The sequence below is a fragment of the Herpailurus yagouaroundi genome, unplaced genomic scaffold, assembly GCF_014898765.1.
Source record: "Herpailurus yagouaroundi ecotype Mexico unplaced genomic scaffold, PumYag 220, whole genome shotgun sequence".
Classification (NCBI taxonomy): Eukaryota; Metazoa; Chordata; class Mammalia; order Carnivora; family Felidae; genus Herpailurus; species Herpailurus yagouaroundi.
The window spans coordinates 6,767,555-6,780,631 of NW_024412451.1; the positions used below are offsets into that span (position 1 = coordinate 6,767,555).

The window sequence follows — 13,077 nt, forward strand, 5'->3', positions numbered from 1 at the left end:
AGCTGCGTAAGCACACACACAGAGACACAAGATATGGGGCAAGTCTTCCATTTATTTTTCAACCAGGCTCCCGGCACCGAAGGGCAGGAAGAGGGGTGGGAGGTTGCAGGTCTGTTGGGCCAATGGGGTTCTCCGCCGGTGGGTCACAGGGCATGTCACGGTTGGGGCTGGGAAACAGGACGGGATGGGGCTGGCTGGGGTTGAAGGTGGACTGGACTAGGGCTCAAGTGTAGGACACAGTTGAGGGTTGGGTTGGGCCTGAGGTGGGTAGAGAAGCTGGGAGCAAGGGTGCAGATGGGGACAAAAATGGCAATGAGTGGGATTGGGAAGGTGGTATTGAGAGTGGGGACCGGAAAGGGCTTGCAGGGGAAGGTGGGGATGGGAGGGACTGAGGTTGTCACTGTAGATGGGGTTGGAATGGGGGGTGGGGAGTTGGGGATGGCTTGGGGCACGGGGGTGAGGCTCAGGGTTTTCTCTGCTGTGGGATCCTAGGTCGGGTCCATGTTTCATGGGGTGACTGGCAGGAGGCTATGGTTTTGGGGGAAAAGACATGGGAGCACGATGTTTCTTGGGGCATCTCTGCCATAGCTGAGGTCACCCTGGGGCTCCAGGAAAACCCTCCTGGTGACCCTGAGGGGCCCTCTCAGGAGTTTGGGGAGCTGGACCCTCAGGGTCCTAGTATTCTGAGTCCCAGTTTTCTGCTGCAGCAGCTGGCGTGTCCTGGGGTGTCTCCCGACCTCCAGCTTCCGTCTTCCCATCCTGGGCAGGCAGCCTTGGTGGTGAGGCTGGCATCACCGGGGGAGTCTTGGGGCCAGCCCCAGACCCCCCCCGCCAGCCCTTCTCCGGCTGTTCCACCCTTCTGGGTCCCCATCGCGGCTGGCCTTGGCCCCGGCCTGGCCTGCGTCGGACGTCCCAGCCCCCACGTCCCCTGGACGGCCTCGTGGCGGTGCCTGGCTGGGAGCAGCATGCCTGCGAGTTGCAGGGGCAGGAGGAAAAGGACTGTTGAAAGGTGTAGGCCCCCAGCAGGGCACTGTGCAGGAGGTAGGAGAGGGCGTCCAGACGGATGGGGACGGTGACAGAGGCCAAGCTCTCAGGGAGCCCCAGGTGGGCTGGATCTGGGGTCCCCAGGGGAAAAGGTGGCAAGGCTGGGAACGGCCCAGAGGGCCACGGCTCAGGCCCAGGTGATGGCAGGGACGGGTTGTTCCTAGAACGACAAGAGGACAGGTCAGCAGATCTCGGCATCTCTTTACGTCCTTCCCACTGTGGTCCCGCACGTCTCCTGGGAGTCCGCTGAGCTGGGCATCCACCTCTGACCTCCTTATCCCCTTCTCTCCATTTCTCTACCCCTCCCCCCTCCTTTTATTTATTTTTTTTTTATTTAGACTATTTATTTGTTTTTGAGAGAGGAGGAGGATCTCAAGCAGGCTCCGCGCGGTCAGCACAGAGCCCGACGTGGGGCTCGAATTCACTAAACCGAGATCATGACCTGAGCTGAAATGGAGCCAGACGCTTACCCGACTGAGGCACCCAGGTGCCCTCTTTCTATCTCGGTCTCATTCTTTCTTCCCGTCTCTCTTTACAGACAGACAGACAGACAGCTCTACCAGAACTTCAGCATCAGACAGCACCCAGCTCCAGGCTGCCTCGCTCACGGTGTGTTTCTGGGCTAATCGTTTCCTTGTGCTGAACCTTAATTTTTTTCACACCAAAAGATGGCCTCGCGTAGTGGCAAAGGTGCATGTTAAAGACCTGGGTCTGACGATTATTATTACTATTTCAGTAATATAACAGCCCTGTGACTGTTCCTGACATCACCGATTTCTTCTCATTCCTTCTTGAAATCTCTCCCTGTTCCACAAATATCTGTGTCCCTATCCCTAAGTATCTCGCTCAGATCTGACCACAAGATCTCCAAGATTCTGTTTCTAACAACTGATGACACTCGAAAAAAAAAATTTTTTTTCCTGATAGTCTCTCTGAGTCTGTCCACTCTGTCTCTGATTTTCTCTGTTCCCTTCCCTCTCTGGTCTCTGTTCTCCCCGTGGGAAGGGTCTCGTGTCTCTTACCCTTCGGGCCCAGTCCCTTCCTCCTGTTGTTCCATCTTTGCAGAGATCTCCCGAGTTTCTTCTAGCACCTTCGCCTGAATTTCTTCAGGGCCCTGAGAGGCGGAGAGAGGTCTGGAAGAAAGTGGGAGGGACTTTGTTCAAAGTGGGGCGTGGCCTTCGGGGCGTGCGGAGCCGCGGGAAAGGGCGCTGGGGTCTCAGGACCTAATTTCTCAACCCCACGTGTCTGGGGTCGCAGCTCTGTACCTCCTGAGTCCCAAGAGTACAGCCCCTGAGCTTCTTCCACCCCCAGACCCAGGGGTCCAAGCCCCCAGCCCCTCCTCTCAGACCCAGGAGTCAGGGCATTAGCCCCCTCCTCTCTTTCCACCTGCATTCTGGTCGTTTCCTCAGGGGGCCCATGGTTCTTTAGGACTAAAGGGGCATTTAGACAGGGAAATCTGGACAACCCTCAGGGCAGAGGGGATCGTGGATGGGCTGGAGTCGAGAGGTGGATTCCACCCAGGCCCTGTCTCTGACTGACTTTGCGACCTTCGGTCCTTCGGGACTCTGTGCTTCCGTTTCTCCATCTGAGAAATGGGGCGAATATTACCTTCCAGGTTCTTGTGAGGTTTAAAGATACGCCTTGTGCAAAATAGTCAACACAGAGTCTAGACTAATTTGTTTCAACAAATGAGAGTTACTTATCATTATTGCTGCGAGTGTTGGTGGTATTTTATTGGGAAACAATGGTCATTCTTAATCTCTTCATTTAAGAAGTATGTATTCAAGGGGCGCCTGGGTGGCGCAGTCGGTTGAGCGTCCGACTTCAGCCAGGTCACGATCTCGCCATCCGTGAGTTCGAGCCCCGCGTCGGGCTCTGGGCTGATGGCTCAGAGCCTGGAGCCTGTTTCCGGTTCTGTGTCTCCCTCTCTCTCTGCCCCTCCCCCGTTCATGCTCTGTCTCTCTCTGTCCCAAAAATAAATAAACGTTGAAAAAAAAAATTAAAAAAAAAAAAAAAGAAGTATGTATTCAAAAAATAACTATGTATTCAGTGCCTACTGTATGCTAGGCCCCATACTGGGCTTTGGGGGTGGAGCCCCGGGACAAAATAGACACAGCCCATATTCTTAAGAGAGAACAAGAGGGACAAGACACAAGAATACATTTCCTAGAATAAGTTCTGTGGGGACGCCTGGATGGCACAGTCGGTTAAGCATCCAGCTCTTGGTTTCAGCTCAGGATATGATCTCACTGCAGGTTCAAACCCCGTGTCGGGCTCCACGCTGATAGTTCAGAGCCTGTTCAGGATTCTCTCTCTCTCCTCTCTCTGCCCCTTTCTCACTCTCTATGTCAGAAATAAATTAAACATTAAAAAAATTTTTAAGTTTATTTCTGAGAGAGAGAGAGAGAGAGAGAGAGAGAGAGAGAAAGAACATGAGTGGGGGAGGGGCAGAGAGAGAGAGAGAGAGACAGAGACAGAGACAGAGGATCTGAAGCAGGTTCTGTGCTGACAGAGCAGGAGGCTTGAATTCACCAACCCTGAGATTATAACCTGAGCCGAAGTCAGATGCTTAACAAACTGAGGCATACAGGCACACCTAAAAAAAAAATGTTTTTAAAAGAATAAGGACTGTGAAAGTGTGAAGACAGGGCAAGGGGACAGAGAAGCACAGGGGGCAGTGAGTTTAGTTGAATAAGATGGTCAGGGAAGGCTACTGTGGAAGGAACCAGAAGACGTTGGTGTTGAGTATTCCTAGTGGAGGGAAAAGGAAGTGCAAAGGTCTGAGGGTGGAAGGAACACAGTGTTTGAGGCACTGGGAAGGGCAGAGCTGGGAGGGGGTGAGGGATAGGTCTCTTTGCTTTTAAATACAATTTTTCTTTTGGAATACTTTTATTTAAAATTTGTTTAATGTTTATCTATTTTTGAGAGAGACACAGAGCATGATCCCGGGAGGAGCAGAGGGCGAAGGAGACACAGAATCCGGAGCAGGCTCCAGACTCCAAGCTGTCATTACACGGGGCCCGAACTCATGAACTTCGAGATCATGACCTGAGCCGAAGTCATCTGCTTAACCGACTGAGCCACCCAGGGGCCCCTGGAATACTTTTATATTTACAGAAAAATTATAAAGATCATAAGGAGAGCTCCCATATAGTCCCTCACCCAGCTTTGCTTACTGTGTGTCTTCTTCCATTGTCGTGGAACATTCATTGCAACTAAGAAACTAACATGACTTAACCATACTCCAGACTTACTGGATTTTACCAGTTCCCACACTAATGTCCTCTATTTTCTGTTCTAGAACTGATGCAGGATACCATTTACCAGACTCGTCTGTGGTACAGCAGCTTCTCGTCTTTGCTGGCTTTTCACAACCTTGACCATTTTAAGGAATACTAGTTAGTCATTTTATACAGTAGAGGTCTATTTTAATTAGTAATTCTAACTCATTTAATCCTCACTTCACAGGTGATCAGACCTTGCCTCAAGGGGTCTAAGTAAGTTACTCGAGGTCACAGAGCTAGTCAGTGGCACAACTGAGATCTGAACTCCACAGCCTGACTCATATCTGGGCTGTTGATGGGAGACACGAGCAGGAGCCAGATTATGTAGGACCTGGTAGGCTGCAGTGGAGACACTGGATTTTTTTTTTTTTCTTAGAACATTGAGATGACTTTGAACATTTGTAAGCAGAAGTGTGACATAATTTGATTTATGTTTTAAGCAAAGCACAGTGTCAGCGGTTTGGAGAATAATAGGCTGTGGTGAACGCCAAGAGTGGTTGCAGGAAGCCCGGGGAAATTGCCACTATCCTCCAGGCAAGGGGTGGCAGTGACTTGTAGGGAGGGGAGTGGGAATGGGAAGATGTGAAGGGATTTAGAAGGTATTTTGTTAGAACCTGTAGCAAGCAGGGCTGCTGGGGGTGATAAGTTAATGAGGAATCGAGGATAATGCAAAGTTTTCAGCCAGACCAGTGAATATGATTTTTCTTTTCTTTCTTTTTCTTTTCTTTTCTTTTTTTTTTTTTAACTAGAAGGTTCACGACATCCCACCTTAGGGAAGGGAAAGCCCAGATACGAGCTTTCACTTTTTGCCCTTCTCTCCAATCCAGGTCCTGTGCTGGATGATGCTGATGGCTCGGAGGTATCACCTGTCCTTGAAGGGCTGACTTGAGGGGTGGGGGACAGGCACAGAGATGGACGACGGTAACATTCCAGGGCGATCAGAGCCGGGACACTGGAACAGGCCAGTGAGAGCCCCAAGCCCGGGAGGGAAGGGAATGCTGCCTGGGGGCAAAGGGGTGACGTGAGGGAAGGGGGTCAGGAAAACTTTGCTGCCTGTCAGCAAGGGGCAGGGTTGGTTGGTTGGTTGGTTTCGTTTTTGGTTTTTTGTGTGTTTTGTTTTGTTTAGGGGAGGTGGCCTTTGGGCTAGGTCTAGAGTGAGAAGAAATGGTGTGAGCAAAGGCCAGGTGGCTGGACCGAAAAGATTTGATCATTGAAGCCAAGACTTTCTCAGCGAGTGTGATTAGGATTTGGGTCTCATCCTTTGGTTATGTCGTATCCCAGAGAGGCGTGGCTATTTTGTCGAGACACAGGCCTTGGAAATGAAGGTTCGAATCCCCGCTCCGCTACTTACAAGTCCGTGACCTAAAGCAAACTGCTTAAACTTTTGGGGTCCCCTGTTTCTTCGAGAGATAGCCCTTCCTGGTCAATTCCAACATAATGGAATGGCTTTCGATTTTGTTCTGCTACTGTTTCTATTTCTGTGAAGAGGTCCGACGTCGACTTACCAAGAACCTGGCCCTTTAAGGCCCTCCTCCCACGCTAGGGAGCGGAGGCGGGCTCTAGTGTCTCTAAGGGAATGTCCTGCATCCGTTTTCCAACATTGGGAGGCAAGTTCTGCAAGTGACCAATCAACTCCTGCGTCGGGGGCAGCGAAACTTCCGATTCGTGGGGAAACTCCAGCAGCGTTGCGTTTGAGCTCCGCCCACTCCGTGTTAGACGGCCGCGCGATACAGTCATTCTCGGCTCTGATTGGTGAGTGAGCTCGCGTTGGCGCCGAGTCCCCTCCCCGCATCCCGCAGATCCGCGAGCCGGCACCCTCGCTCTTTAATTGGCTATATTTCTGAGCGCGAACTCGGCTCGCTCTCTGATTGGTTGTCCTCTCTCAGGGCTTACTCCGGACTTTTTTGCTATGGAATTCAATGGGGCCGGTGGCTTTTGCCTCCGCAGGGTGGCGTCTGCGGCGTCCGGGGATACCTAGCCCAGGCCTGGAGATGCCGAGCGAAGCTTGGAGGGGCGACAGGACCCCGGACTTTCAGGGCCTCCCAGCCTACTGGGCTCACGGGTTCCCTTAAGTCCCCACTTCTGTCCCCCTCCAGGGGACCCTTCCAACTTGGGGGCCTTTCCAAGTGCCGTTAGGCACCAGGGCCTCCTGGTCTTGAGGGCTTCTCTCCCTGCCGTCCCACCCTTAATACCCCCCCTTCCCCCCCCCCGACACCCCCACTCCCCCGCCGCCTTTCTTGCCTCCCTTGGAGACTCTCCCCACCTCTAGAGGCTCTGACCTCACTGCTTTCTTCCCATACCCTTCAAGGTAGCGGTGGGGGACTGCTCACCTTTAGACTTTGACCCAGAAGTTATACCTTCTTTCTAATCAGACCCCTGCAGGGGCGCCTGGGTGGCGCAGTTGGTTAAGCATCCGACTTCAGATGTGCTCGGGTTATGATCTCACAGTTTGCGAATTTGAGCCCCGTGTGGGGATCTGTGCTGATAGCTCAGAGCCTGGAGCCTGCTCTGGGTTCTGTCTCTCTCTCTGCCCTTCCCCTGCTCATGCTCTGTCTCTATCTCTTTCTCTCTCTGTCTGTCTCTCAAAAATAAACATTTAAAAAAATTTAAAGGGGTATATATTAAAAAGAAAAGAAAAGAAACAGAGGAGTCCAGGGGCTCCTGGCTAGCTCAGTCATTAGAGCATGTGACTGTGGATCTGGGGTTGTAAGTTTGAGCCACAGGTTGTATGTAGAGATTACTTTTTTTTTTTTTAATTTAAAATGTTTATTTTTGAGACAGAGACAGAGCATGAACAGGGGAGGGTCAGAGAAAGAGGGAGACACAGAATCTGAAGCAGGCTCCAGGCTCGGAGCTGTCAGCACAGAGCCGGATGTGGGGCTTGAACTCATGGACCACGAGATCATGACCTGAGCTGAAGTCTGATGCTCAACCGACTGAGCCACCCAGGCGCCCCTAGAGATTACTTTTTTTAAGGTTTTTTTTTTGTTTTTTTTTTTTTAATTGAGAGAAGCACGAGTGGGGGGATGGGCAGAGAGAGAGAATCCCAAGCAGGCTTTTCATTGTCAGTGCGGAGCCCGACACAGTGCTTAACTCATGAACCGTGAGATCACGACCTGAACCAAAACCAAGAGCCAGACATTTAACTGACTTAGCCACCCAGGCGCCCCAACACATAGAGATTACTTAAAAAAAAATAAAATTAAAAAAACAAAACAAAACAAAACAGAGGAGTTCAGAAAACCTCACTGGACCCACCCAGGTTCTCACATTCTTGCTCCGCAAGAGAGCCAGTCTTTGGACGCATCCAGGGTTAGCCCGGAGAAGGCTTCAGCCAACAAGAAGCTACTGCTGTGGCCAGTCAGGTCAAGAGTCACTTGTCCCCATGCCCATCCCTCCTCTAGGCCCCCAAACTTTGGGAAATCGGGGCTTTAAATGGGGATGGAGAAAAGATGTGTCCAGGATGATTGGTGTCCCTCTCTTCTCCAAGGAGGCAAGTCCCAGCTTGAACCGCTACTGGATGGAGAGGAATCTGAGGGGAAGGCTTAAGACCAGGCTGAGCAGAGTATCTGAGACATAGTTAGGAGCTGAGAAGAAAAATATTCTTTTTTTTTTTTTTCAAAGCAGGCCCTATGCCCAATAGGGACTTGAACTCATAACCCTGAGATCAAAAGTCACATGCTCCACTGACTGAGCCAGTCAGATGACCTGAGAAAAAAATGTTTTGAGAGAGAATGATCGGATCAGTGATCAGAAACATAGAGCTGTTTTGTATTTATACTTCCTGGGGCTGATAGCTCCTAATGAATTGGTTATAGAGACTACGTGACAAGGGGGAAAGTCCAGGCTGGGTCTTCTGCCTCCAAGCCTGTTGTCACTCATATTTTCATTTACACAACGTTGCCCTTCCCCAGAGTCCCGGATAACACCGTCCTCGCTCCCTCCGAGTCCCAAGTCGTTATTGGTAAGTCAGGACCTTAGCTCACATATTTCAAAGTTAGTGACCCCTGGCCAAACCTGTTGCCCTAGCAACGCACTCTTGAAATTTCCCAAGTCAGGGCGCCTGGGTGGTTCAGTCGGTGAAGCGTCTAACTCTTGATTTCAGCCCAGGTCATGATCACACGGTTTGCGAGACTGAGACCTCCGAGTTGGTCTCTGAGCTGAAAGTGCCCAACCAGCTTGGGATTCTCTCTCTCTCCCTCTCTCTCTGCCTCTTCTCCGCTTGTTCTCTCTCTCTTTCAAAATAGATAAATAACTTACAAAAAAAAAAAAAAGAAATTTCCTAGGTCATACAAACTTTGAAAGGTGGCTCTCATAGCAGGATTTGGGGGTACAGGAATGGAAACAGAAGCCCCTCCGGCATCCTCCCCGCTCCAAATTTGTTAAAAGGGATTCATGCTGTGCAATCAATGCTCATCCATTCTAGGACCTGGCTGGGCATGAGTTGCACTTCCGCCATTTTGCCGCATGGCCTTAGGCAAGACCCTGTCCCTCTTTCTAAGCCCCGTCTCTAAAATGAGGGGATTGCATTGGGTGATCCTAAACCGAGTCCATAATTCCCTCACTCTGTGTATACTGGCTCCTAGTGGCCAACTTGAATCCTTGCACCTAATTCACTGTTGTACTTCATGCTGTCCCCAGGAGCGTTGGCTCACTGAAGAAGGCAAAACAGGTCTGAGGGGGGCTCCCTGGTGTATCACCAGCTACCCAATAACAGCCCAATCGGGGCTCCTACGGTGACTGTGGGAGGAAGAACAGAAAGCACGGGAGACAGTGACCACAGTGCTCGCCCTCGCTCTGTATCGTATTCTCCAAAGCTGTTTGCAACCCCCCTGCAGACTGGGGCACCATGGCTAATGCAAATGGGCAGCCTCTTATGAGCTGAGAAGATTTCACATATTATAGTTGCCATTCAACAAACGTGAGATTTGGATCCCGATAGATACATTCTCTGTTCTTCTGAAGGCTCTCCACCATACTTAAATAATCCTACTTCGTTGTACTCAGATAAGCACAGTTAATGTCTAAATGATGCTTTACAGTTTATACACTATATTTACAGTCTCTATTCAGTCATTACAACCCGCTTTTGAGCAAGGGTGTTACCGTCATTTGAATGCAGGGGGGAAATAGAGGCTCCGAGAGGGAAAATCACTTGGCCTACACTTACTCTGCTAGTAAGTGGTAGAATCTGGACACAAGGACAAATCCTTTGCCCTTCCCATGTGCTGTACCTGCCACACCTTTTTTTTTTTTTTAAGCTTATTTATTTGCTTTGAGAGAGAGAGAGCTCCAGAGAGAGTGAAGGGGCAGAGAGAGGGAGAGAGAGAAACTCCAACTCATGAACCGTGAGATCATGACCTGAGCTGAAACCAACAATCTCTTAACTGACCGAGCCACCCAGGTGCCCAGCCACACCTCCGGTCAACAATTCACCAGGAGGCCCATATAGGATCATGACTAAGAGCCTGGGCTCGGGAATCAGATTGCCTGGGATTGAATCTTACTAATCGTGTGGTGTTGGGCACGTCTGCAGCCTTCCGGTGCCTCAGTCTGCTCAGCTATAAAGCAGAGATCCTAATATCTGCATCACGAAACCCTTGGAAAATTCCATCTCAAAGTCTCCCCCCTCCCCTTTCTTTCCCCCTCTTCATTATTTGCTGCACAGTGATCTTCATCTGAGAACCAGAGTGATTTGTTAAACTGTCACCAGGAGATCTTGGTACCACAAAGCTCAGGCCATTTCATTCACAAGAAGGAAGTGTTGTAAGCTGTGATTAATAAAAGGAAAAAAGTTATGAGCTGGTCTTCAGTTTTCACATCTGGCCCTAAGTCATCAAAATTTTTACATGCTAACTTCTTTGTAACATTTGTATTAGAGAAAAGTCAGAACCTGCCTCTTAGTGGCTGGAATGAGGAGAAAAGTTGTGATTGGACAGGAGCCCTGTCAATCATTTCAGGTATAAAGAGAGGAGAGCCCAGGGGCACCTGGGTGGCTCAGTCTGTTAAGCGACTGACTTTGGCTCAGGTCATGATCTCGAGGTCTGTGAGTTCAAGCCCTGCTTCAGGTTCTGTGCTGACAGCTCGGAGCCTGGAGCCTGCTTCAGATTCTGTGTCTCCTTTCACTCTGTCCTCCCCCACTCACACTCTGTCTCTCTCTCTCTCTCTCTCAAAAAAAAGTAAATAAACAATAAAAAAGAGAGAGGGAGAAAGTCTGTCACCTCATCTCTGGAGGAAGCAGCGGCCAGACTGTGTCCACGCAGCTGGCCACTGTGGACGATTTGCTTTTTGTTTTTTGTTTTTGTCTTTCTAAGATTATGGGGGGGGGGGGGGAGAGAAGGGATCTTTAGTCCCTAAAAGGATGAACAGAATTAGATAAATCTTGCCAGTAGTGGCTAAGAAACCAGTGCAAGAATCAGCTTATTATTATTATATTATTATTACTTTATTTGAGAGAGAGAGAGAGAGAGAGCATGAATAGGGAAGGGAGGCAGAGGGAGAGAAAGAGAGAATTTTAAGCCAGCTCCATGCTCAATGTGGAGCCCTGCACAGAGCTCGATCCCACGACCCTGAGATCATGACCTGAGCCAAAATCAAGAGGCAGATGCCTGGGGTGCCCGGGTGGCTCAGTGCGTTGAACATCCAACTCTTGGTTTCAGCTCAGGTCACGTTCTGACGGTTCGCGAGTTCGAGCCTCGCATCAGGCCCTGTGCTGACAGTGTGGATTCTCTCTCTCCCTCCCTCTCTTTCTGCCCTTCCCACACACTCTAAATAAATAAATAAACAAATAAACTTAAAAAAAAAAACAAACATCAGATGCTCAACTGTCTTGAGCCACCCAGGCGCCCCTCAGCTCATTAGTACTGACGATTACCTTGGGTAGACAAATTAAGAGGTTTTGTTAAATTCTTCTGGATTAACATCTGTTCTGTCTTAAAGTTCTGAACCTTTTTGGGCTGCCTTATATGAACCAGTTAATTGGGATCTGGCAAGATGAAGGGAGACTTCCCCAGTCAAAAATTCCCTTAAGGGTTTCTGCGTTGAGTGGGATAATATAATAAGCATTCCCCGAAGCGCCTGGCGTAAGTGCTCAATATGTGTCAGTCCGTGTTACAAATGTCTCCGCAGATCAATAGCTCTGGAATTTGAGAGGGTTTAGGTGAAGCGGGGCTTGTCTGCGAACATCCGGTTATTCTCTCTCTCAGGACACAAAGCCTCGGGACCTTAGCCAAATACCTGGGAAAACATGAATCACCAGCTCTTTCCTCTTCGTGGAAGCTGTCACCCTTTGAAATGATATGCCCTCCCCTCTAACCCTTTCCCTGCTCTTTAGCTCTTGACCCTGTGGACCACAAGCACGGTCAGAGATGGGCCTTTTATGTCCCAGTCCAGCCAAAAGCTCCCCAAGGCTCCGAGTCCTTTCGCTCAAGAGCGCCCCCTTCAGGCAGGATGGCAAAGCAGTGGGGAAAGATTTTTAGAGCCAGGCAGCTGTTGGGGTGTGGACACGCTCTCGGTTCCACAGATTTCGCCAGTGTGGCTTTATTTTTATTATTATTGTTATTTACTTATTTATCAAATGTTTAAAATGTTTATTTATTTTTGATACAGAGAGAGAGAGACAGAGTGCAAGCAGGGGAGGGGCAGACAGAGAGGGAGACACAGAATCCGAAGCAGGCTCCAGGCTCTGAGCTGTCAGCATGGAGCCCCACGTGGGTCTCAAACTCACGAACCGTGAGATCGTGACCTGAGCTGAAGTTGGACGCTTAACCAACTGAGCCACCCAGGCGCCCTGTTATTTCTTTATTTATTAAATGTTTATTTATTTATTTCTGAGAGAGACAGAGAGAGAGAGAGAGAGAGAGAGAGAGAGAGAGAGGGTGAGAGCCAGGGGAGAGGGCAGAGAGAATCCCAAGCAGGCTTCGCTCTGTGAGCCCCATGCCAGGCTTGAACCCACAACCCGGGAGATCATGACCTGAACCAAAACCAAGAGTTGGCCGCTCAACCGACTGAGCCACCCAGGTGCCCCCAACGTTTTTTTTTTTGTTTTTGTTTTTTTTTTTTTTTAATGCAAAGGCCAACATCTCTTCTGGGCTCCTCAGTTTTCTGCCTGGCAAGTAGCAACCATCCCCCATGAGAGCTTTCTGTGAAGCAATTAGGACTCTGACCTCTGGGGAAGGAGGAGGGACCTGCTCCCCTCGGAGAAATAGACCCATCTTCTCTCTTCACCGGCTGGTCGATTCAGAGTACATGGTGAGCTTTGCTTTCCATTACATTTTGAGAGGGTTCCCAGTACCATGCCCTCCTGCGATCATTCTTCCTCAGGTTCATGGGTTGGGGGGCACAATTGGCGCCCAGTCTCCACGTGGTGTCCTTGCCCTGAGGGACTTCCTGTCTTGTCGCCCAGCAGGACATCTTTGCGGTGGCTGCTCTTGAACTCACTCTGAACATCTGCTTCTGTTCCTCTTCTGTAAAAATAAGTGGCTGTGTTTACTTTAGGTGAAGATTCTGCAAACTCTTCCTGCAGACGCCCAGACAGCAGACATCTCGGACTCAGCTCTGCCTGCCGTGGGCCAGAGTCCTGCATAAAAGAATGGGCGCAACTGTGATCCAATAAAACTTTATTTATGGACACCGGAATTGGAATTTCATATCCTTAGCACATATCAGGAAACATTTTTCTGCTTTCGATTCCCCGCTCCCATTTATTTTTTTAAGTTTATTAGTATTAGTATTTTAGTAATCTCTACAC

At 49.8% G+C, this 13,077-nt stretch overlaps 2 protein-coding genes and 1 long non-coding RNA gene across 17 annotated transcripts in view; 1 reads left to right on the forward strand and 2 right to left on the reverse strand.

The window, feature by feature from the left end:
* Positions 1–32: 32 nt before the first annotated feature.
* Positions 33–2,186, reverse strand: CUNH19orf84 (chromosome unknown C19orf84 homolog). Its single transcript, XM_040458172.1, has 2 exons — positions 2,067–2,186; positions 33–1,204 (listed from the first exon to the last, which is right to left on the reverse strand). The coding sequence occupies exons 1-2, from the start codon at positions 2,099–2,101 to the stop codon at positions 676–678; spliced, it is 564 nt and encodes a 187-aa protein (XP_040314106.1). The 5' UTR covers positions 2,102–2,186; the 3' UTR covers positions 33–675.
* Positions 2,187–12,394: 10,208 nt separating this feature from the next.
* Positions 12,395–13,077, reverse strand: part of LOC121018930 (sialic acid-binding Ig-like lectin 10) — a 48,870-nt gene continuing 48,187 nt past the window's right edge. For 11 of the 15 annotated variants that reach the window (XM_040458002.1, XM_040457998.1, XM_040458004.1 and 8 more), the window contains one exon: positions 12,681–12,793. Coding sequence is in view for 2 of the 15 variants with exons in the window: in XM_040457991.1 (XP_040313925.1) it covers positions 12,637–12,906 (270 nt within the window). In the remaining 13 variants the exon portion in view is untranslated. Of the gene's footprint in view, positions 12,907–13,077 lie in introns of all 15 variants that reach the window. The other 4 variants (XM_040457991.1, XM_040457995.1, XM_040457989.1 and 1 more) reach the window with 4 other exon arrangements.
* LOC121019019 (uncharacterized) lies at positions 12,467–12,965 on the forward strand. Its single transcript, XR_005785382.1, has 2 exons — positions 12,467–12,578; positions 12,825–12,965. It is a non-coding gene; the product is annotated as an uncharacterized LOC121019019 (long non-coding RNA).

Excerpts from the sequence above, each read along its gene's own strand:
- CUNH19orf84 (XM_040458172.1), bottom strand. The coding sequence starts at position 2,101 with ATGGAACAACAGGAGGAAGGGACTGGGCCCGAAGG. Across the intron at positions 1,205-2,066 it reads GAAGGGACTGGGCCCGAAGG|GAACAACCCGTCCCTGCCAT; the intron begins GTAAGAGACACG and ends TTGTCGTTCTAG.